Source organism: Oncorhynchus masou, chromosome 18 (genome assembly GCF_036934945.1).
Source record: "Oncorhynchus masou masou isolate Uvic2021 chromosome 18, UVic_Omas_1.1, whole genome shotgun sequence".
In the NCBI taxonomy this organism is placed as follows: Eukaryota; Metazoa; Chordata; class Actinopteri; order Salmoniformes; family Salmonidae; genus Oncorhynchus; species Oncorhynchus masou.
The window spans coordinates 57945582-57970730 of record NC_088229.1 but is presented as its reverse complement, the minus strand read 5'-3'; the positions used below and the strand labels follow the sequence as shown (position 1 = coordinate 57970730).

The following is a 25149-nucleotide window of genomic DNA, read 5'->3' as shown; positions in this document are numbered from 1 at the left end:
CTTGTTTATCAGAATCAGGACATAGGACACAGTAAAACTCGATAGAGAGCCAATGTAGGACTGGAGTGTAGTGTGTTAAATAGAACAGACACGCCATCTCAGGCTCAGAGAACGGTGAAGCAGAGAGCCCTTATGAGGGCCCTTACCGTATATGTACTGAAACAGTACTACAGAGGCTGGAGACGGCAGGTTCAGTGGTAGATGTACACCGGAGGGGGGGGGCATACTATCATGAGAGAAGAGAGAATGTATGTGAGAGAAGGTTGGATGCAGGGAGAGAGAATTGCAAGGGACAAGGAGAAGGAGAGTGTGTGAGAGGGAGGTAGAATATTGGGGGACAAGAGGAAATAAGAGAGTGTGTGTTTGTGAGAGAGCGAGAGGGGTAGGATGAGAGGGAGAGAGAGGGATAGAAAGTCAGAATAGAGAGTAACAAGAGCAGCTAGAGTGAGTGAGTGAGTGAGTGAGTGAGTGAGTGAGTGGAAAATTGAGGTAAAGGGAGAGGGGGGATAGTGAATGAGTGAGATCCACCTACCAGCTGTAGAGAGAGAGAGAGAGAGAGAAAGAGAAAGCAGGACTGTTTGAATGAGCCACATTGGAGAGGGAGAGTATGTGAGTGTGTGTGCGAGGGAGAGATGGAGACAGTGCTATAGAGGGGGTAGGGCAGGTGAAATAGTGTGTGTATGTGTGTGAGAGAGAGGTTGTCAGATCCCCCTCGAAGTAGAGGCTGCTGCTCAGTGCAGTTGCTCTGGGTCCCATTGATACTCCTTTATATAGTGGGAAGAGCTGAAAATGTCATTTTGAATGGAGGGAAAAACATTTGCTCTTTTTTTACCTTTCCTTATTTGTCCTTCTGGATCTTTACTCATCTCCACTGGTCTTCCTTGCTCTCTTTGTGGGTGTATAGAGGAGGTCACTGCGGATACAAAGAAACAGAACACAGTCCAGTAAAAGGTATTTATGATTCAGGTTTCTTTTTAGTTATATGCTGATGTATTGTCTTAAAGAATAATTGATAGAGTAACATTAGTAGGTAAATCTTAAGAGCCACGGAATGTAGAGCAGGTTTTGGTGATTGGGGACCGACGAGATAGGTGACAGGAGAAGTGTCAGGAAGGCACAGCGAGTAATAGGATAGGGGTGATGGTTTGATGACAGGGATCCACTGTGCAAAAAGAGAAAGGTAAGATGCCTAGAAGGAAGCTTGGATATACGCAAGAGGTTTGTGGCATAATCTCAGCGATGCATGATTTGAACAGAGTGGGGTGTGAGCTGGAAAGGCGCTGTGTTCTTTAGAGAGTGAAGTGAGCACAGCGCTGGAGTCTGTTGAAAAAGCAGAGTACTACAGAGTGATGGTGGTGAAGAGGTCTAATATAATGTATAACGTTTTATGCATTATACAGGAAGTATTCACACCCCTTGACTGAGATTCTGTGTCACTTGCCTACACACAATACCCCATAATGTCAAAGAGTACATATTACAAATTAATACAAAATAAAAAGCTGAAATGTCTTGAGTCAATAAATATTCAACCCCTTTGTTATGGCAAGTCTAAATAAGTTCAGGAGTAAACATTTTCTTAACAAGTCACATTAGTTGACTGGACTAATATTGGTTAACATGATTTTTGAATGACTACCTCATGTCTGTACCCCACACATACAATTTTCTGTAAAGGCCCACAGTCGAGCAGTGAATTTGAAGCACATATTCAACCACCAACACCAAGGAGGTTTTCCAATGCTTCACAAAGGGTACCTATTGGTAACTGGGTCAACATTTTAAAAGCAGACAATGAATATCTCTTTGAGCATGGTGAAGTAGTAGTAGTCACACTTTGGATGGTGTATCAATCCATCCAGTCACTACAAAGATACAGGCGTCCTTCCTAACTGAGTTGCCGGAGAAGAAGGAAACAGTGTTTCTCAGGGTTTTCACCATGAGGCCAATGGTGATTTTAAAACAGTTACAGAGTTCAATGGCTGTAATAGGAGAAAAAAGAGGATGGATCAACACCATTGTAGTTACTCCACAATACTAACCTAAATGACAAAGTGAAAAGAAGGAAGCCTGTACAGAATACAAATATTCTAAAACAAACATCCTGTTTGCAATAAGACAACAAAGTAAAACTGGGAAAAATGTGTCCTGAATAAAAAAACGTGTTTGGGGCAGATACAACACATCACTGAGTACAACTCTTTATATTTTCAAGCATGGTGGTGGCTGCATCATGTTATGGGTATGCTTGTCAGTTTTGTGGATAAAAATAAACTGAATAGAGCTAAGCAGAGGCAAAATCCAAGAGGAAAACCTGGTTCATTCTGCTTTCCTAAAGACACTGGGAAACAAATTAACATTTCAGCAGGACAATAATCTAAAACACAATGCCAAATATACACTGGATTTTCTTACCAAGATTACATTGAATGTTTCTGAGTGGCCTAGTTACAGTTTTGTAACATTTTACTGCAGTGGGCTAAATCATGTTCACACAGAGTGATTCTTGGTGGTCTTAAACAAGTCAACTTTAAAATAGATATAGAGTAGAAATGTATTACATTTTGAGTTTGCATCCAATGTTACACTTTATATACAGAAGACTGAAATATAACATTTACATTTAAGTCATTTGGCAGACGCTCTTATCCAGAGCGACTTACAAATTGGATATAACAAAAATGTTTGACATGGAAACACCAGTTAAAAAAAAAAAACTTTATTAATGATGAAATTATAAAAAATATTAATAAAGTTCCACCCATGAGGCCAAAGAGTGCTCTTTTGGTCATTGACTGCAGGAAAGGGCAACATCAGCTTGAAAATCTATGGCAATCTAGCTATGATCAACAACCAACTTGACAGAGCTAGAAGAATTGTTTTAATAATTATGTCAATATTGTACTATCCAGGTGTGGAAAGCTCTTAGAGACGTACCCAGAAAGACTCACAGCTATAATCACTGCCAAAGGTTATTCTAACATGTATTGAATCAGGGGGTGTGAATACTTATGTAAATTAGATATTATCGTATTTTATTTCAATAAATTTGCTAAAATGTACAAAAACACGTTTTCACTTTGTCATGGGTGAGATGGGTGAGTGAAAACCTATATTTAATAAATTTTGAATTCAGGCTGTAACACAACAAAATGTAGAATAAGTCAATGGGTATGAATACAAACGTCAAATATTGTACAATCCTGGTGGTGCAAGGTTCTAAGAGATTTACCCAGAAACTCTCACTGCTGTAAATGCCAGAGATGATTATAACATGTATTGGGGTGTGAATACTTATGGAAATGAGATATTTTGTTTTAAAATGTTCAATAGATTTCTAAATATGTTTTCACTTTGTCATTATTGTTATATTATTTTATATATATAATAATTAATAATTTATATATCCGTTTTGAATTCAGGCTGTAACACAATGTAGAATAAGTCAATGGGAATGAATACAAAGTGGGACAGTACAGGGATTACATGATCACCAGGGGTTCTTCAAAACCAACACTCGTGTAATCGGGCATATCACTTAAAGGGATACTTCGGGATTTTGGCCCTTTATCTTCTTCCCCAGAGTCAGATGAACTCATGAATATAATTTGCATGTACTGTATCTGCATTCAGTATGAAGGAAGATTGAGAAAGTTTTACAAGCCAATGCTAACTAGCATTAGTGCTATGACTGGAAGTCTATGTATCTACTAGCATGCAAGCAGTTACTATAGCCTTCCAGACATTGCGCGAACACTAGTTAGCAATTGTGCTAACGCTTGTTAGAAACTTCCTTTAAACAGCACGCAGAGACATAAAAATGGTATTCATGAGTTCATTTGACTCTGAGGAAGTAAATAAAGGGCTTCATTGCCAAAATCCTGAAGTAGCAGTTTAAGAGTAGATTAAAATAACTCCATCACTTAATATCACTCTACATATTTGTCAGGACTTACTTGTGCCTTGTATACCATGTATACCTGATTTCCATATAATTGCTGTACAGTACGTAGCCAAACACTTGTGGACAGTTAGTAGGTAAAACAGTTTAACAACTGAAATATTAAATAGTAGAAGTTTACAGTGTCTACACCTTATCCATTTAAATTGAGTTTTCTTGGTGTGAATAATTCCTTAATACGTACAGTAGTGCCCCACTTGGACCGGTAATTTACCGCAATCTTCTGTAATTTTTTTAATCTATGGTAATTTAGGTAATTTATGCTTGAATAATTTTTTTCAAATGTATTTATATTATACATATTTTTGTCTGTGACAATACTGTCCATATCTGTGACAATACTGTCCATGAATCTTTAGTGGATAAACCATAAGGTTCAAGCGAAAGTAGCCTAATTAATGAAAAAAGCATCTCATCAACAATGGCATTATTTTCAATGAACTTTGCAACTCTTCCAAATATTGACTTTTTTTCACAACTGCAACAAGTTTGGCGCCAAAACATTTACAACAAAGACATATGGACATAGTCTAATGAAAAACGATATTTCATTTCATATTAAATCAAATCAAATCAAATTTTATTTGTCACATACACATGGTTAGCAGATGTTAATGCGAGTGTAGCGAAATGCTTGTGCTTCTAGTTCCGACAATGCAGTAATAACCAACAAGTAATCTAACTAACAATTCCTAAACTACTGTCTTATACACAGTGTAAGGGGATAAAGAATATGTACATAAGGATATATGAATGAGTGATGGTACAGAGCAGCATAGGCAAGATACAGTAGATGGTATCGAGTACAGTATATACATATGAGATGAGTATGTAAACAAAGTGGCATAGTTAAAGTGGCTAGTGATACATGTATTACATAAGGATGCAGTCGATGATATAGAGTACAGTATATACGTATGCATATGAGAAGAATAATGTAGGGTAAGTAACATTATATAAGGTAGCATTGTTTAAAGTGGCTAGTGATATATTTACATCATTTCCCATCAATTCCCATTATTAAAGTGGCTGGAGTTGAGTCAGTGTCAGTGTGTTGGCAGCAGCCACTCAATGTTAGTGGTGGCTGTTTAACAGTCTGATGGCCTTGAGATAGAAGCTGTTTTTCAGTCTCTCGGTCCCAGCTTTGATGCACCTGTACTGACCTCGCCTTCTGGATGATAGCGGGGTGAACAGGCAGTGGCTCGGGTGGTTGATGTCCTTGATGATCTTTATGGCCTTCCTGTAACATCGGGTGGTGTAGGTGTCCTGGAGGGCAGGTAGGCTGCCCCCGGTGATGCGTTGTGCAGACCTCACTACCCTCTGGAGAGCCTTACGGTTGAGGGCGGAGCAGTTGCCGTACCAGGCGGTGATACAGCCCGCCAGGATGCTCTCGATTGTGCATCTGTAGAAGTTTGTGAGTGCTTTTGGTGACAAGCCGAATTTCTTCAGCCTCCTGAGGTTGAAGAGGCGCTGCTGCGCCTTCTTCACGATGCTGTCTGTGTGAGTGGACCAATTCAGTTTGTCTGTGATGTGTATGCCGAGGAACTTAAATCTTGCTACTCTCTCCACTACTGTTCCATCGATGTGGATAGGAGGGTGTTCCCTCTGCTGTTTCCTGAAGTCCACAATCATCTCCTTAGTTTTGTTGACGTTGAGTGTGAGGTTATTTTCCGAGGGCCCTCACCTCCTCCCTGTAGGCCGTCTCGTCGTTGTTGGTAATCAAGCCTACCACTGTTGTGTCGTCCGCAAACTTGATGATTGAGTTGGAGGCGTGCGTGGCCACGCAGTCGTGGGTGAACAGGGAGTACAGGAGAGGGCTCAGAACGCACCCTTGTGGGGCCCCAGTGTTGAGGATCAGCGGGGAGGAGATGTTGTTACCTACCCTCACCACCTGGGGGCGGCCCGTCAGGAAGTCCAGTACCCAGTTGCACAGGGCGGGGTCGAGACCCAGGGTCTCGAGCTTGATGACGAGCTTGGAGGGTACTATGGTGGTGAATGCCGAGCTGTCTCACATAGGTATTCCTCTTGTCCAGATGGGTTAGGGCAGTGTGCAGTGTGGTTGAGATTGCATCGTCTGTGGACCTATTTGGGCGGTAAGCAAATTGGAGTGGGTCTAGGGTGTCAGGTAGGGTGGAGGTGATATGGTCCTTGACTAGTCTCTCAAAGCACTTCATGATGACGGAAGTGAGTGCTACGGGGCGGTAGTCGTTCAGCTCAGTTACCTTAGCTTTCTTGAGAACAGGAACAATGGTGGCCCTCTTGAAGCATGTGGGAACAGCAGACTGGTATAGGGATTGATTGAATATGTCCGTAAACACACCAGCCAGCTGGTCTGCGCATGCTCTGAGGGCGCGGCTGGGGATGCCGTCTGGGCCTGCAGCCTTGCGAGGGTTAACACGTTTAAATGTTTTACTCACCTCGGCTGCAGTGAAGGAGAGACCGCATGTTTCCGTTGCAGGCCGTGTCAGTGGCACTGTATTGTCCTCAAAGCGGGCAAAAAAGTTATTTAGTCTGCCTGGGAGCAAGACATCCTGGTCCGTGACTGGGCTGGATTTCTTCCTGTAGACCCTGCCACATGCCTCTTGTGTCTGAGCCGTTGAATTGAGATTCTACTTTGTCTCTGTACTGACGCTTAGCTTGTTTGATAGCCTTTCGGAGGGAATAGCTGCATTGTTTGTATTCAGTCATGTTACCAGACACCTTGCCCTGATTGAAAGCAGTGGTTCGCGCTTTCAGTTTCACGCGAATGCTGCCATCAATCCACGGTTTCTGGTTAGGGAATGTTTTAATCGTTGCTATGGGAACGACATCTTCAACGCACGTTCTAATGAACTCGCACATCGAATCAGCGTATTCGTCAATGTTGTTATCTGACGCAATACGAAACATGTCCCAGTCCACGTGATGGAAGCAGTCTTGGAGTGTGGAGTCAGCTTGGTCGGACCAGCGTTGGACAGACCTCAGAGTGGGAGCTTCTTTTTTTAGTTTTTGTCTGTAGGCAGGTATCAGCAAAATGGAGTCGTGGTCAGCTTTTCCGAAAGGGGGGCGGGGCAGGGCCTTAAACACCAATGGTATTCGCTAAGATGGTTTATATTTAGGATAATGTTTTACAGATTCGTCATTCTATATATTATTTAAAAATTATTTAATTTGATTATTTTATATATTTTACATGTGATAATGCCACACAGAGGGCCAGAGATGAGAGATAATTAGACACCTGTGATAATCAGAGATACCCAAGAATGCCACTAAATGTCATCTGATAAAATTCCCCCCAATAATTTAAAGTTACCCAGATTCTGGTAGTTTACTGGTAAACTTAGACATTTTCCAGTAATATACCCTCCCTTTTGCAACCCTACATCCTATGTACTACAATTTTGGAAAGGAAATATTGATCCAATGGGTGCATAAACTATTAGAGTTATAAAATGTGTTGCATCTTGCTGTGGGAGTTCAGAGGGGTAGAATGAGGAAATGGAAAGGTGAGGAGAATCATTGCAGAACTCATCAACACCCAATTTCACACACTTCCTTTTCTGCTGCTTGTCAACAAAATAGATATCATTACCTGATCTCTCTATTCATGGGTTCAGGCTTTGCCGAGAGCACTAAGTAACAGTTTACTTGAAGACAGCCACACACCACTTTAGTTGTATCTCTGGGGTCATGGCCTGGCATAAAAACCAGTCATATTAGCTAGCCAAGTTGTGTGTGGCAGAGGTTGTTATAAGATGGGAATGTGCTATGCGTCAATGGTGTAAGACATGCACATGAGATTCAACTAAAGGAGACGTTGATCTTATAGATACAGAAAGTAATTGTCTATGCCTGCCTCTCTCTGGACTTAGTGTATTATACCAGCCTTGCTACAGACACTTAGAATTTCTATGGGAAACTGGGAATTAATTTACAGAGAGGAGAAAATACACAGAACTGCAGTTTAATTCCACAAAGACGGTGAAATTACTATCAAACCGTAATGAGTTAAAAATTAACCGAAAGAAAATGGGGTTCATGGAAAGCACAACAATGAAAGAAAGTGTGAATGTAGACCACAATGCTCTTAGTCTCATTGGGCGCTTTTCCACTTGACAGAACTGGGAAATGTCCCTTTGTACCCCTACTACCATTTCTGAATAAAAGAGAGCAATGGACAGGTCACCGTGTAGGAGATTTAACTCTGGTGTTTGCTGCAGTATCTCTCAAGGGTTTATTATGGAGAGTGGGGAAGACAAGAGGGAGACATGTTGACCATGTTTTTGTGGCAGCGAGACTCCTACAAGGAATAAAGAGGGTGAATTCCGAGCTACTGCACAGTAAGATGCAGAATTTACAATACGATATAGCTTCATTCACTCACATTGGGAAATCACAACTGGACTGCAGCAGATGGGACAAACGCACACACACACACACACACACACACACACACACACACACACACACACACACACACACACACACACACACACACACACACACACACACACACACACACACACACACACACACACACACACACACACACACACACACACACACACACATAACTTGATCAACATATTAATAGAGTGGAAAAACATAGGATTACTCAAGTCAAACGTCCTATATGCTCTGTTGCTTAAGTGCCATCAATTAAAGGCCTTGAGACAGCTATCCTCAGATGTATCCTTTTAACGAGCGTTCAATTGTTGTTTACTGTAACTGGTGTAACAGCCTGCCAGAGCGACACTCAATAAGATGGTGCAACACAACAAAATAGCTGTTCCACCTGACTCTGCAATCCTTTCATATTACATAGGACAGTCCCTAGAGTAAATATGTAGGCTAGTGGACAGGCCAGCAAAGCTGGAGCTGGTAAACTGCGACATAGCCATCATAATAGAGCACTGTAAAAATAAAAAAAATATTTAAAAAAAATCTGAATGTACATTGTCAGTTGCTCTTATATTTCCAATAACAAAACCATAATGTAGGTTTAATGACAGAATTATACTCTAGTAATTTCATTCCCCTTCTGCTGAAACACCGCAATTCCTAGCTAATGATTCCACTGTAATAACAGGCTCTAAGAACGAGTCCAACACAGAGCCAGATGAAGAGCAATCATCAGTGGCCTATACTCCATCCCTCAAATAATTGCCTAATAGTCAGGAAGTACAGTCTCCAAAACGAATTGCACTACAGTAATGAGTTACAGAACAAACCTTAACAAGACCCGACATCATAGTCCCCAGTTGTCAGCCATACCTGACAACGTTTATTAGGATCTTGTATGCTTCTGTTCCTCACAATTGCAACCAGAACCATTTGTACTAACAGGCATACATATTAAGTGAGTCTCACTCAGATGACAGTGGAATTATTGGGCCATTGAAATGACCCAGAGACAGGTTCTTCTCTTTCCTTTCTCTCAACCTGATATATATTCCCACTGGCCCTATGTGTTTCTGTCTTTCTGCTGTGGTCGTGAAACAGTAAGATACCTGCAGCAGAGATCCCTTTCATGTTCAGTCGCTCTTTCCATGGCATTTTAATGCACTCGGTCAAACCGTGCCAGCCATGAGAGGAGGGAGCTGAGGAGAAAGTGTGCTGCCTCGTGTACATATTACGCTACTGTTTAAGGGTCATTCCACAGAAGTTGTGTAAATTGGGGGTAACCACTCTTTTTTTTCAAATGTATATGACCTATTTTCCCAAAACTCTCAGCACACGTCTTACGACATACATTATGTCAGGTGGACAGACGTACAGTGCATTCGGGAAAGTATTCAAACCCCTTCACTTATTCCACATTTTGTTCCATTACAGCCTTATTATAAAATTGATTAAATAGATTTGTTTCTTCATTAATCTACCCATAATGACAAAGCTAAAACAAGTTTTTCGATTTTTTTGCAAATGTACTAAAAATAAAAAACTGAAATATCACATGTACATAAGTATTCAGACCCTATACTCAGTACTTTGTTGAAGCACCTTTGGCAGCGATTACAGACTTGAGTATTTTTGGGTATGACGCTACAAGCTTGGCACACCTGTATTTGGGGAGTTTCTCCCATTATTCTCTGCAGATCCTCTCAAGTTCTGTCAGGTTGGATGGGGAGTGTTGCTGCACAGCTATTTTTAGTCTCTACAGAGATGTTTGATTGGGTTCAAGTCCAGGCTCTAGCTGGGCCACATTCAGACAGTTGTCCCGAAGCCACTCCTGTGTTGTTTTGGCTGTGTGCTTAGGATCGTTGTCCTGTTGGAACGTGAGCCTTTGCCCAAGTCTGAGGTCCTGAGCGCTATGGAGCAGGTTTTCATCAAGGATCTCTCTGTACTTTGCTCTGTTCATCTTTCCCTTGATCCGAACTAGTCTCCCAGTCCCTGCCACTGAAAAACATCCCCACAGCATGATGCTGCCACCACCATCCTTCAGCGCAGGCATGGTATTGGCAAGGTGATGTGCGGTGCCTGGTTTCCTCCAGACGTGACGCTTGTTTTTCAGGCCAAAGACTTCAATCTTGGTTTCATCAGACCAGAGAATCTTGTTTCTCCTGGTTTGAGAGTCCTTTAGGTGCTTTTGGCAAACTCCAAGTGGGCTGTCATGTGCCTTTTACTGAGGTGTGGCTTCTGTCTGGCCACTCTACCGTAAAGGCCTAATTGGTGGAGTGCTGCAGAAAAGTTTGTCCCATCTACACAGAGGAACTCTGGAGCTCTGTTAGAGTGACCATTGCCCTTCTCCCCCGATTGCTCAATTTGGCCGGACGGCCAGCTCTAGGACGAGTATAGGTGGTTCCAAACTTCTTCCATTTAAGAATGGTGGTGGCAACTGTGTTCTTGGGGACTTTCAATGCTGCAGAAATGTTTTGCTACCCTGTGCCTCGACACAATCCTGTCTCGGAGCTCTACGGACAATTGCCACAACTTTGGAAGTATGCTTGGGGTCATTGTCCATTTGGATGGCCCATTTGCGACAAGCTTTAACTTCCTGACTGATGTCTTGATGTTGCTTCAATATATCCACATAATTTTCCTTCTTCATGAAGCCATCTATTTTGTGAAGTGCAGAGAGATTTACACAGAAACTCTCACAGCTGTAAATGTCAAAGATGATTCTGACATGTATTGGGGTGTGAATACTTATGGAAATGAGATATTTCTGTTTAAAATGTTCAATACATTTCCAAAGATGTTTTCACTTTGTCATTATGGGCTCATTATGGAGTATTGTAGGGTAAATATTGTTATATTATTTTATTATCCATTTTGAATTCAGGTTGTAACACAACCTGGAACAAGTCAAGGGGTATGAATACTTTCTGAAGGCACTGTAAGTGTATTGACAACGTCGTCCCCACAATGACCGCACATACCAGAAGCCGGGATTTACAACATTAACAATGTCTACACTGTATTTTTGATCAATTTGATGTTATTTTAATGGACAAAAAATGGCTTTTCTTTCAAAAACAAGGACATTTCTAAGTGACCCCAAACTTTTGAATGATAGTGTACGTCCAAGCAAACATATTTTAGTCCCAAAACCGTATATTAGATGTTCGGTTGTGACACTTTTTAAAAATACATAATTTACTGACTTGCTCACTCATTTTCTCCAAAATGTTTGCAGACAGACTACTCCATTTGGCCATGCTGGGGAGGGGTGCTTTCCCATCACCTGGTGATATTTGTAGGGATACGGCTTAAGGCAGATATTCTATAGTCTTTTAATGTGTGTGATTCGATAGTGACATCAGAAGGTGGGAACACCTTTTTTTTAAAGATGTTTTAAAATGAACAGACCTACTATTTAGATCAGTACATGTCAATGTTATAAATTAACAACTCAAGATGTTCTATTAAAATAATACTGTTAAAAAATTACTAGAATAATGAATTGCTTTATTTTCAAACATGAAGTTTAGGAGTCAGGGTTTGAGACAGCCACCTCACATTGGAAATAGGTGTTAAAACGATGAATTTGTACTATATTAATTTAACAGCATGTTTGTTATTGCCTTGAATCCCCAATATACTGCCCTCCCCCCACCCACAATTTCTGGGGCTTTCTAAATGGAAAGCCCCAGAGATTGAGTCATTAATCTAAATTCTTGAGGAAACATTTGATGACGGGATTGTGTTGGTAATAAGATCTGCAGAAGTCTAACTCATACAGAGTCTGCAGTCTGCACAATGTTACTATACTGAACAAAAATATAAACGCAATCATGGGTGGGCCTGGGAGGGCATAGGCCCACTTAATTGGGAGCCAGGCCTACCCACTGGGGAGCCAGTCCCAGCCAATCAGAATGAATTCTTCCCCACAAAAGGGCTTATTACAGACAGAAATACTCCTCAGTTTCAACAGCTGATGGCTGGTCTCAGACAATCCCGCAGGTGAAGAAGCCGGATGTGGAGGTCCTGGGCTGGCATGGTTACATATGGTCTGTGGTTGTGAAGCTGGTTTGACGTACTGCCAAGTTCTCTAAAAGGACTTTGGAGGCGGCTTATGGTTGTGAAATTTGCATTAAATGATCTGGTAACAGCTCTGGTGGACATTCCTGCAGTTGCACGCTCCCTCAAAACTTGAGATATCTGTGGTATTGTGTTGTGTGACAAAACTGCACATTTTAGAGTGGACTTTTATTGTCCCCAGCTGAAGATGCACCTCTGTAATGATCATGCTGGGGTTTTTTGTTTGTTGAATTTTTACCCCTTTTTCTCCCCATTTTTTTGTGGTATCCAATTGTTTTAGTAGCTACTATCATGTCTCATCGCTACATCTCCCGTACGGGCTCGGGAGAGACTAAGGTTGAAAGTCATGCGTCCTCCGATACACAACCCAACCACGCCGCACTGCTTCTTAACACAGCACGCATCCAACCCGGAAGCCAGCCGCACCAATGTGTCAGAGGAAACACCGTGCACCTGGCAACCTTGGTTAGCGTGCACTGCGCCCGGCCCGCCACAGGAGTCGCTGGTGCGCGATGAGACAAGGATATCCCTACCGGCCAAGCCCTCCTTAACCCGGACGATGCTAGGCCAATTGTGCGTTGCCCCACGGACCTCCTGGTCGCGGCCGGTTACGACAGAGCCTGGGCGCCAACCCAGGGTCTCGGATGGATTATCTTGGCAAAGGAGAAAGGTTCACTTACAGGGATGTAAACTGAAAAATAAGATTTTGTGCATATGAAAAATGTCTGGGATCTTTTATTTCAGCTCATGAAACATGGGACCAACACTTTAGCAAGATTTGTACCATGCGTCTTATTTAAAAGTGAATTGTAAATGCAATACATTTATCAGCTTGAAAACCAAAGAATTACATTCCGGTAGAAAGGGAGCTTTCAAAAATAGCATTGGGGACATTAGAGCTAAAATGTGCTCTGCACAGTAGGCTCCCCACCCTCCCCACCAAGTATAGCCTATCCCAGGCAGGCAAGGCCCTCAACACACATTCCACCTGACCCATTTACACCCAGTCTGGTGGGGAAAGAGAGCCCACTTTTGATATGCACCAGACCACCGCCAGCCTAGCCCGGATTGAGTGGTCTGTCACCTTAGCTGCTTTCTAGCTAGACTCAGCACAGATGAGTGTGATAGCTGTCTATTAGTGTGATTCCAAGCTGTCTGTTTGAAACCTTGTCAGCCCATCTGTAACCTTGGGGGATGGCTAGATGTTTCCAGAAAAAGGATGACCCTTTGTGAAGGGAAGTTGTTGGATGGGGAGGTTTAAGTGTAGATCAAAGAGTTGGGAATTGTTTACCAAATAGTGTAATCAAGCACTTAATTAATTATTAGATATAATGTATGTTTGAATAGCTGTTTGAATCATTGTTAGGATGCTGAATTATACTATTATTTGTTCTTATCTGATTTAAAGTACATTTTTAAGGCATTTATTTTTACATTTATTTTTGACAGACATTTAATTGTATTTACCTGCAAAATCTGAAAATGTATACATTTTAGATAGTTCACTGTCTCACATTGAATTTTTGCATCAAGTGCTGCCTCAGTTTGTTATAAAACAGTAGTTAGAAACGTAGCTAGCATACAACATGGCCTCAAGGAGTGTTTGTGGCCTGGAAATGATCCACTGAAGCTTACAGTGCCCAGTGAAAGTCTACACACCCCTTGCACAATCTTTACATTTTGCTGTTTTAAAATTAAATGTAAAACAACTATTGTGGTGGCACATCATGTTATGGGTATGCTTGTCACCTGCAGGGACTGGGGAGTTTGTCAGGATCAAAATAAATATGAAAGGAGCAAAGACCTGGTAAAATGTTAGAGGAAAACCCGCCTCAGTCTTCTGAAAACCCTGGGATAGAGTTTTAATTTATCACTGGGACAATTACACAATTTAATGTCAGATGGCTTTTCCAAGAGGTGTTGAGTTTTCCTGAGTGTTCCAGCCACAATCCTGACTTAAATTTGCTTGAAATCTGAGACGGTTAGAATATGGCTGCCCATCAATGAACTCCCAACCAAATTTACTGAGCTTGAGCAATTTTGACAAAAACAATGCATAAATATTGCCCTAAGAGTTTTGCAAAGTTGGTAGAATATTATTCAAAATTATTCACAGCTGTAATGGCTGCCAAATGTGCTTCCACCAAATATTAACTCTGGGTTGTGAAGACATATGTTTTTTAAAGTTAGTTATTAATTTGAAAAATGATCTATAATTTTCTTTAACTTTGACAATGTTGAGTAGTTTGTGTAGATCGGTAGGAAAAAGATCCAATTTATTCAGTTTTGAGATAAAAAAATATATAACGCAGCAAAATGTGAGGACTATGCAAGAGGTGTGTAGACTTTCACTAGAGACTGTAGCTCTTCCTCCTCATCTTCTCTCATGGGAGTAACTATCTACGTCAGAGCTCTGATAACTCTGACCACTCCCCACTTCGATGGCCAATGACCCACTCATAAGTACAGTACCTCCCATACAACTTATCAACGCCCCCTGTCTCATTAAAAGTGTTTATTCCGTCAGTCTCTCTATATGTGTAATAGACCTAGGCTACAGCACATCCCTAACTGTCCCATGTCTAAACAGAGGGGACTAGCAGCGTGAAAGAGGTAGAAGGATGGAGACCCAGTGAAAGAGAGGGATTTGGAGGACAGAACTTGGCCGCTCCACTTTCAACAGGACGTAAAAGTGGGACAAGCTGTTCCTTGGATACTCTCCTATTCTAGTTTCTGGGGACCAATGCACTGAAAATATATCTATACTCACGCTCTGTCCTACATAGAGATAGAGAGTGAGGGAGAGGAGAGGAGAGAGTGAGTGTGAAAGAGAGTGGAATGCTGTGCCTTTTAAAGGAAAATTCCACCCCAAAACGATTTTTTGGTATTTGTTTAATTAGTCCATCATTGATATAGTCCCAAAATATTTTGCATGTCACCTATCAAGTTTTCAATATATAGAATATTCAAAATAGAGAAATACAGCTTGTATGATGCATTTTGCTTCATATGATACAGCATTTTGCGCAATAGTGTTTGGTGCTGTTTAAGATGAGGAGGACAAATCTTTTTTTCTCTTACAGCATATTGGATAACTGTCATTCATATTCCATTCCCCCAGCTCAATGTAACATCGATAGGTTTAGGCAACTACATGATACTCACATTTTTTTCTATACCTATCATGAGGTTGCTACAACCTAACCTATGAATGAAAGTTTACAATGTAGGTACACGGGTCGAGAGAAATTTGAGTAATCAAGGCGACAGACATCGACACATTCAATTCAGCCTTGCGCAATCCTGCCTGCATCTAGCTGATCTAGGGTGTAATCATTAGTCCAACAGTTGCAAACGAGAGTTCCTATTGGACAAATTCAGTTATGTTCATTTTCGCTTGGTTCCATTTGCTTCCGTTTAAGAAAGTTTTTCAACAGAATCGGCGGAATGAATCCACCACTGATCACACGCAAACACAGTTAACTTTCACATAGGGGTGTGCCGAATAGTCAGACAAAACAAGTATCGTAACGGATATGGGCAATTTTCTGGATACGATTATGATCCGAGTATGTTCTGTAATTATCTGTGAAAAATATATATTTTCAGGTGGCAGCTAGCATATTTCTCATGTCAGTCAGTCACAGAGTTTCTAAACCATTCTGTACATTCTTCAAGTCAGTCATATGTGGTCTAAATAACTCAATGGGCTAGTTTGCCTGTCTGTAAAGAGAAGGGTGGGCTGTACGTTGATCCTGCTGCTCTGATTGGATAGAGTGAAGCTGTATTTCTCCATCTACTCGCTTCATCATTTCACCCAATCACTTTTCCTCGCATGTTTTCGGTCTGGTCATTTAGATTGCTGCTGCCGACTACTATGATAAATCACATGGGGAGGATGTTTGCTATCAATGTGCATAATATCTAATAAATGGGGCAAGGGTAGATTAAACTAATGCACATTCTGACTGAGTGACAGCAGACTTGGCTGCCCGCTGCAAATTGACACACAGACACAGACACCCACCCCTCTGTTCTGCATCTTTTTTTTGCAGTGAGAACGGTCAGGGAATTATTTTGCCAACATACAGTTGAAGTCGGAAGTTTACATACACATATGTTGGAGTCATTAAAACTCATTTTTCAACCACTCCAGAAATTTCTTGTTAACTATAGTTTTGGCAAGTCTGTTAGAACATCTACTTTGTGCATGGCACAAGTAATTTTTCCAACAATTGTTTACAGACAGATTATTTCACTTATAATTCACTGTATCACAATTCCAGTAGGTCAGAAGTTTACATACACTAAGATGACTGTGCCTTTAAACAGCTTGAAAAATTCCAGAAAATGATGTCATGGCTTTAGAAGCTTCTGGTAGCCTTATTGACATCATTTGAGTAAATTGGAGGTGTACCTGTGGATGGGAGCAATTTCCAAACACCTGAAGGCACCACGTTCATCTGTACAAACAATAGTAAGCAAGTATAAACACCATGGGACCACACAGCCGTCCTACTGCTCAGGAATGAGACGCGTTCTGTCTCCTAGAGATGAACATACTTTGGTGCGAAAAGTGCAAATCAATCCCAGAACAACAGCAAAGAACCTTGTGAAGATGCTGGAGGAAACAGGTACAAAAGTATCGATAGCCACAGTAAAACAAATCCTATATCGACATAACCTGAAAGGCTGCTCAGCAAGGAAGAAGCCACTGCTCCAAAACCGGCATAAAAAAAGCCAGACTATTGTTTGCAACTGCACATGGTAACAAATATCGTACTTTTTGGAGAAATGTCCTCTGGTCTGATGAAACAAAAATAGAACTGTTTGGCCATAATGACCATCGTTATGTTTGGAGGAAAAAGGGGGAGGCTTGCAAGCCGAAGAACACCATCCCAACAGTGAATCAGGGGGGGAGGCAGCATCATGTTGTGGGGGTGTTTTGCTGCAGGAGGGACTGGTGCACTTCACAAAATACATGGCATCATAAGGGGGGAAAATTATGTAGATATATTGAAGCAACATCTCAAGACATTAGTTAGGAAGTTAAAGCTTGGTCATAAATGGGTCTTCCAAATGGACAATGACCCGAATTATACTTCCAAAGTTATGGCAAAATGGTATAAGGACAACAAAGTCAAGGTATTGGAGTGGCCATCACAAAGCCCTAACCTCAACCATATAGAACATTTGTGGGCAGAACTGAAAAGGTGTGCAAGCAAGGGGGCCTACAAACCTGACTCAGTTACACCAGCTCTGTCAGGAGGAATGGGCCAAAATTCACCCAACTTACTGTGGGAAGCTTGTGGAAGGCTATCCAAAACATTTGACCCAAGTTATGAAATGTAAAGGCAATGCTACCAGACACTAATTGAGTGTATGTAAACTTCTGATCAACTGGGAATGTTATGAAAGAAATATAAGCTGAAATAAATCATTCTCTCTACTATTATTCTGACATTTCACCTTCTTAAAATTAAGTGGTGATCCTAACTGACCTAAGACGGTGAATATTTACTAGGATTAAATGTCAGGAATTTGGAAAATGAGTTTAAATGTATTTGGCTAGGTTGTACGTAAACTTCTGACTTCAACTGTATATTTAGATACACTACCGTTCAAAAGTTTGGGTTCACTTAGAACTGTCCTTGTTTTTGTAAGAAAATAAAAAATCTGTCCATTAAAATAACATCAAATTGATCAGAAATACAGTGTAGACATTGTTAATGTTGTAAATGACTATTGTAGCTGGAAGCGGCTGATTTTTAATGGAATATTTGCATAGGCCAACTGAGGCCAATTATCAGCAACCATCACTCCTGTGTTCCAATGGCACGTTGTGTTAGCTATTCCAAGTTTATCATTTTAAAAGGCTAATTGATAATTCGAAAAACATTTTTCAATTATGTTAGCACAGCTGAAAACTGTTGTTCTGATTGAAGAAGCAATAAAACTGACCTTCTTTAGACTAGTTGAGTATCTGGAGCTTCAGCATTCGTGGGTTCGATTACAGGCTCAAAATGACCAGAAACAAAGACCTTTCTTCTGAAACTCGTCAGTCTATTCTTGTTCTGAGAAATTAAGGTTATTCCACGAGAGAAATTGCCAAAAAACTGAAGCTCTCATACAGCGCTGTGTACTACTCCCTTCACAGAACAGAGCAAACTGGCTCTAACCAGAATAGAAAGATGAGTGGGAGGCCCCGGTGCACAACTGGGAAAGAGGACAAGTACATTAAAGTGTCTAGTTTGAGAAACAGACGTCTCACAAGTCCTTAACTGGCAGCTTTATTAAATAATACCTGCAAAACACCAGTCTCAATGTCAACAGTGAAGAGGCGACTCCGGGATAATGGTCTTCTAGGTAGAGCTTCAAAGAAAAATGCATATCTCAGACTGGCCAATAAAAATAAAATATTAAGATGGGCAAAAGAACACTGTACAGAGGAACGCTGCCTAGAAGGCCAGCATCCCGGAGTCGCCTCTTCACTGCGTTACTACAGATCCTTGTTCGATACCGGGCTGTGTCGCAGGTGATGCACAATTGGCCCAGCGTTGTCTGGGTTAGGGGAGGGTTTGGCCGGCCGGGATTTCCTTGTCCCATCGCGCTCTAGCGACTCCTGTGTCGGGGCGGGCTCATGCACACTGACACAGTCGCCAGGTGTACTGTGCTTCCTCCGCCACATTGGTGCGACTGGCTTCCTTGGTTAAGCGGGCATTGTGTCAAGAAGCAGTGCGGCTTGGCTGGGTTGTGTTTCGGAGGATGCAGGGCTCTCGACCTTTGCTTCTCCTGAGTCAGTACAGGAGTTGCAGCGATGGGACAAGACCGTAACTACCAATTGGATATAACTTAAAATGGTGTAAAAAACAGCAACAATTATTTACCTTATTTACATAAGTATTCAAACCATTTGCTCTGAGACTCGAAATTGAGTTCAGGTGCTTGTTGTTTCCATTGATCATCCTTGAGATGTTTCTACAATTTGATTGTAATCCACCTGTGGTAAATTCAATAGATTGGACATGAATTGGAAAGGCACACACCTGTCTATATATGGTCCCACATTTGACAGTGCACATCAGAGTAAAAACCAAGCCAAGAGTTTGAAGAAATTCATAGAGCTCTAAGATAGGATTGTGTCCTAGGCACAGATCTGGGGAAGGGTACCAAAAAATGTCTGCAGCATTTAATGTCCCCAAGAACACAGTGGCCCCTATCATTCTTAAATGGAAGAAGTTTTGAACCACCAAGACTTCCTGGAGCTGGCTGCCCAACCAAACTGAGCAATCTGGTGAGAAGGGCCTTGGTCAGGGAGGTGACCAAGAACCCGATGGTCAAACTGACAGAGCTCCAGAGTTCCTCTGTGGCGATGGGAGAACCGTCCAGAAGGACAACCATCTCTGCAGAAATCCACCAATCAGCCACTCCTCAGTAAAAGGCACATGACAACCCACCTGGAGTTTGCCAAAAGGCACCTAAAGGACTCTCAGACCATGAGAAACAAGATTCTCTGGTCTGATGAAACCAAGATTGAATTCTTGGCCTGAATGCCAAGCGTCACATCTGGAGGAAACCTGGCACCATCTCTATGGTGAAGCATGGTTTGTGGCAGCATCATGCTGTGTAGATGTTTTTCAGTGGCAGGTACTGGGAGACTAGTCAGTATCAAATAAAAGATTAACGGAGCAAAGTACAGAGAGATCCTTGATGAAAACCTGCTCCAGAGAGCTCAGGACCTCGGACTGGGGTGAAGGTTCACCCTCCATCAGGACAATGACCCTAAGCAAACAGCCAAAACAATGCAGGAATGGCTTCGGGACAAGTCTCTGAATGTCCTTGAGTGGTCCAGCCAGAGTCCGGACTTGAACCTGATCTAACATTTCTGGAGACACCTGGAAATAGCTGTGCAGCGATGCTCCCCATCCATCCTGACAGACCTGGAGAGGATTCGCAGAGAAGAATGGGATCAACTCCCCAAATACATGTGTGCCAAGCTTGTAGAGTTTTCCCACGATGAATTGAGGCTGTAATCGCTGTCAAAGGTGCTTCAACAAAGTACTGAGTGAAGGGTGTCAACATTTATGTAAATGTGTTATTTCAACTTTTGATTCTTAATACATTTGCAAAAATTCTAAAAAACTGTTTTTGCTTTGTCAGTATGGGCTATGGTGTGCAGATTGATGAGGGGAAAAAAGATTTCATCCATTTTAGAATAAGGCTGTAACGTAACAACATTTGGAAAAAGTGAAGGGGTCTGAATTCTTTCCGAATGCACTGTATACAGTATCATGTCTTGTTGAGTCTATGATTGTTTACACAGCTACTGAGGGTGGTTAGACATCAATGCCAGCCCAAAGTCATTGTGACTTTGTTGCAAGATGCACAAGTGATGAGCTCTAGATACTATGTTCCAACGTGAAGATGAAAAGAAAATTAGAAGGAAAATATACGATGGAACCTTTCCCAAATCCATCCAGCCATCTTTGCTTCCTGGACCCTGAAGGAGGGCAATTCATCTTATTCCTCGTTATCATGATTAATCCTCCTCTGATCCTCCTCTTATTTTCAACTCCTTCTCCCTCCCCTTGGCTACACACCTCAGTGAACCCATGTGTTCTGTTCCCCATATCCCTGTTAAAGGCAGTGTTTGTGCCCCAACCCCTTTCTCCGGGTTTCCACCAGGGTTTATGGTGCTAATCAGAGTTCCGACCTGTGAGCTTTAGGCCCTGATTTTCAGATCATTCCATTTTCCCCTTGGCAGCCTCTCTCACCAACTTCAGCAGCCTTTCAAAAACACGGTCGTCAGATGGTGCTGAGCTCTCACTGTTTTTTCATTCATTTGGGGGCCCTCCATGTTCAATTGGTCATGCAGAGCAAGCCAACAAGTGTGATGTATTCCGTTTTTGAAATCATAAGAGTTTTATCCTTTTATCGGGAGGTTCATGAGGCTTCAGTACCTATTGTGAATGTTGTAAATGTTGCTCAAACTTGTGATGTCGGCCTATTTCCAGTACCATCTCTTCCACTCCTTGTTTGCCAATGAGTTCTTCCTCTCATCGCTCCTCACCCAGTCACTTTCGCTTGTATCCTACTTTTCCTGTCAGCGCTCTCTTCAACTTTCTCTCATCAGCCTTCCATTGTACTCTCTCTATTTCTCCCTCAATCTGATTACTCTGCTTTATGCAGTATACATCTCACTCTCTCTCTCTTTCCCTCCCCAATGAGTTAGCTCTTTGGCGCTCTATTGGCCTGTCTGCCTTCTGTCTGTCTTTCTCTTCTCTCCTCCAGTGCAGACTCCCAAGTTCTTCAATAATTAATGAGACAATGTACATAAATCAGCCTATCTCCGTCCCTCCTTGTTAATTTCATGACGGTGGTAACCTCCTAAAATATTCTAAGCATTAACATGCTGCGGCTTAGCAACATGGGAATTATAGACGCCATCACCATCAATGTGAGGCGTGGTTCGGGAATGTCGAATCTAATGCCGCCAACAACAACTAGAGTGTAGGATGGATGGTAGCTTTGTCCATTTCATAGGTGGTTCCTGCAGTTCCTTTTACATGTGTTGATGCATGGTTTCTAAGCGATTTTCATTGAGCCCCCTCTATAATGTATAGTATGTGTGTTCACTGAAGTGGTTAGAGACACGTTTCCTTCTTCACCATTCTCCAGCCGGCCAGCTCATCTCTCTGTCCTGCCCGCCTCACTTCCTTTGACAGACAGTTGCTCAGGGTGAAGTGTCCATCCCCGTCACTCACTGGCTCCTTGGGGATCACTTTCCCACCATGCTCAATTCTGGGTTCCCCATACTCTTTACACAGCAGCTAATCAATGGGTATGCTTCCTGTTTGCCTTCTGGGTACTGAGACATGGACAGACCCTATTGATCTGCATGCATCCAACATACCTCCAGCATACTGTCATTGAGTGGTACTAACACAAACACTGGTTGAAAACACTAGAACCTATCTATCATGTTTGCCATGTAAACCTATGTGAGTGATGTGTCTGTGCTTTTTTCATGTCTGTAATTCTTAAAGCATCATGAGCTTTCCAGAAGCGGCCCCTTCTGTGTTAGTTTGCCTGCTACGAGTCTAAAATGAAAGCTGTCCCTGTGGCATCATGGGATGTTTTATTGAGCTCCGTCTGTCCATTTGAGTCTACAGATTCACATCTACAGTATATGGGGCTCACCGCTTTCATTTTCAATTCCGACCTCAAAACTGCCAATAGGGCAGTGGGGAATCCCAACTTCATCCACCATCGTTAAGATGTTTTTTTTTGGACAAGATCCAACTCTGCATGATGGCAGGCCCTGTAGCCAGACTACGCCTCATAGTGAAACCAGCAAAAAGCATATGGAGGGATTTCCCAGCCAAATGCTTGTGAAAGGACAGTATTATTAAACTGGGCAACTTGCTGTTAGTTTCACTAGAGAAAACAATGGGACTATGACCATTAAAAAAATGAAGCACAAGGCTTTTGACCATGCTCAATACTAAACTGCCTGTCCTCTCTCTCCTGCAATGAACCTGCAAATATTCATAGAGTTTATATATAGGCCGTCTTTCATCAGCTCTATTCCCCCATGTATTCCCGACAGCAACATGTAAAATGTGGACCAGCACTCATTCACCTAGGCTATGCGAGAAGCCAATGTCACCAATGAGTTATTGCTTCTATCGCATATACCTACGCTACTGTTAATACCAAATGCTTTACATTTTACGAGTTAATTTATCTTCTCACAGTTCGAGAAGTGTGTTGATTTGAGTGTTGTCAGTCAATGTGTTAATTAGCCATTTGTTTAACCCTTTACGTCCCTCTCTCCTCCACAGCATGTTTTTGGGGGTGAAGACAATGTCGCACGGGACAGCCATGTCACGTTGCCACGACAGCAATGTCACCTGGCCCTCTCTGCAGTGACCCTGCACAGCGAAGGATGCTGGGAAATAGCAAACACTATTATCCCGGGGAGGACGACAAGTATGGGGAGGATGAGGAAGAGGAAGAGGAGCAGGGACGAGAGAACAGAAAGGGGGAGAGTAGAGAGAATGAGAATGGAGGGATAGAAGGGCTCGAGGAGATGGAGATAAAGGGAGGCAGACAATCACGCGAAGGTAAATGGGAGGGAGGTAAACCCTCGGCCATTGTGGTTGGAAGACAGAGAGGAGACCGGACACTGAGGCCAGCCAATCCAAGAAATAGAGGCATCCCCTATACATCCAATCAGGCCCCCCAAAAGCAGCAACACCATCTCATCCCAGCCAATCAGCAGCAGTATCACGCGGCCCCGTCCACTCAGACCCAGAAGAGACGCGCTCACATGGAGCGGAGTATGACCACAGTGGCGCCCATAGAGGACACTCACCTGACCATGATGGTGTTCCGCATTGGAATCCCTGACATCAAACAGACAGTAGGTGCATGTTTCATGGTACTGCTAAGTACAATTATGTCAAGCTGTTATTATATTCTTCTCACATTACTATCATTGGATACAGACAGTGTAACAGCCAAGCCCAGGCCAGAGATCAATCCTGACGGGAACCATACTACATTCAGAACAACCTTCTCTCTCACATGGGTTATGAATCTATGAAGAACAGAGACTTGACTCAGGTTAGGCTACATGCAAGTGCTAAACATGGCTCACTTAATAATCCAAAGTAATTGACAGTCTTCTCACTTCTCAATGAAGTTAGCAATGATTTGAAGCGATAGATGCTTTCTCAGTACTGCATGGATAGGTGTGATTGTGGGTGAGAGTTGGCCAACCCCCTTGCTCCTTACTGCAGTGGCATTTCAGGTGAGAATGAGTACCCTTTGTTAACCCCTCCCCCGTTATGACTCTTCTCCGTACTCCAATTCCCAGAACATTCCCAACTGTTCCACATGTCAGCTGATCTGCCCTCAATATAACAGTAATTGCTAATTATCTAATAGAGTTTTAATGAGTTTGAGGAGGGCGTGAACACAAAAGAGGGCATTTGGTGTCTTGGTCTTAAAGCACCGTCACCCACGGGGCATCCTAGACTACCCACTACCCACCCCAACAAACAACTTAAAGGACCTCGCACAGGAAATAGAATTGTTCAAAATTAGATGGAGAGAATGAGGAAATTAAGTTGTGGAGTGGAGTGGAGGCTGAAAGAGAAGGAGAGAGAGAGAGAGAGAGAGAGAGAGAGAGAGAGAGAGAGAGAGAGAGAGAGAGAGAGAGGAGAGAGAGAGAGAGAGAGAGAGAGAGAGAGAGAGAGAGAGAGAGAGAGAGAGAGAGAGAGAGAGAGAGAGAGAGAGAGAGGAGAGAGAGAGAGAGAGAAGGAGAGAGAAGGAGAGAGAGAGAGAGAGAGAGAGAGAGAAGGAGAGAGAAGGAGAGAGAGAGAGAGAAGCACAGGATGTTAGAGAGGGAGACAAAAAGAGGCATGAATAGGTAAAAAGAGGGGGATCAAGGTCACAAAGGTCACAAGCAACATACTTGGGATGAGAATTCCCAGGGACCTCACGTTGCGATATTATCACCATACTTTGGTGCCAATATGACATGTATTGCAATTCGATACTGCGATTTTATTGCGATTCGATGTTCCAAACATTTTGCTCACCATATGTCTGCTGCAGGGGGACAAGTGTGAGCCCATGAGAACATTTGTTTTGATCAGTCATGGAAATAAAGCTGCTGAAAACAAATTGTCTCACAGCTTAAAAAGAAGATGGAG

General features: G+C 42.3%; 1 protein-coding gene across 1 annotated transcript in view; it reads left to right on the top strand.

Moving 5' to 3' along the window:
• The first annotated feature begins 482 nt into the window (after positions 1-482).
• The window catches only part of LOC135504942 (SH3 and multiple ankyrin repeat domains protein 2-like), a 59137-nt gene continuing 34470 nt past the window's right edge, over positions 483-25149 (top strand). The window contains 2 exon segments of the mRNA XM_064923891.1: positions 483-951; positions 23272-23852. Of these exon segments, the coding sequence (XP_064779963.1) occupies positions 23334-23852 (519 nt within the window). The 5' untranslated portion in view covers positions 483-951; positions 23272-23333.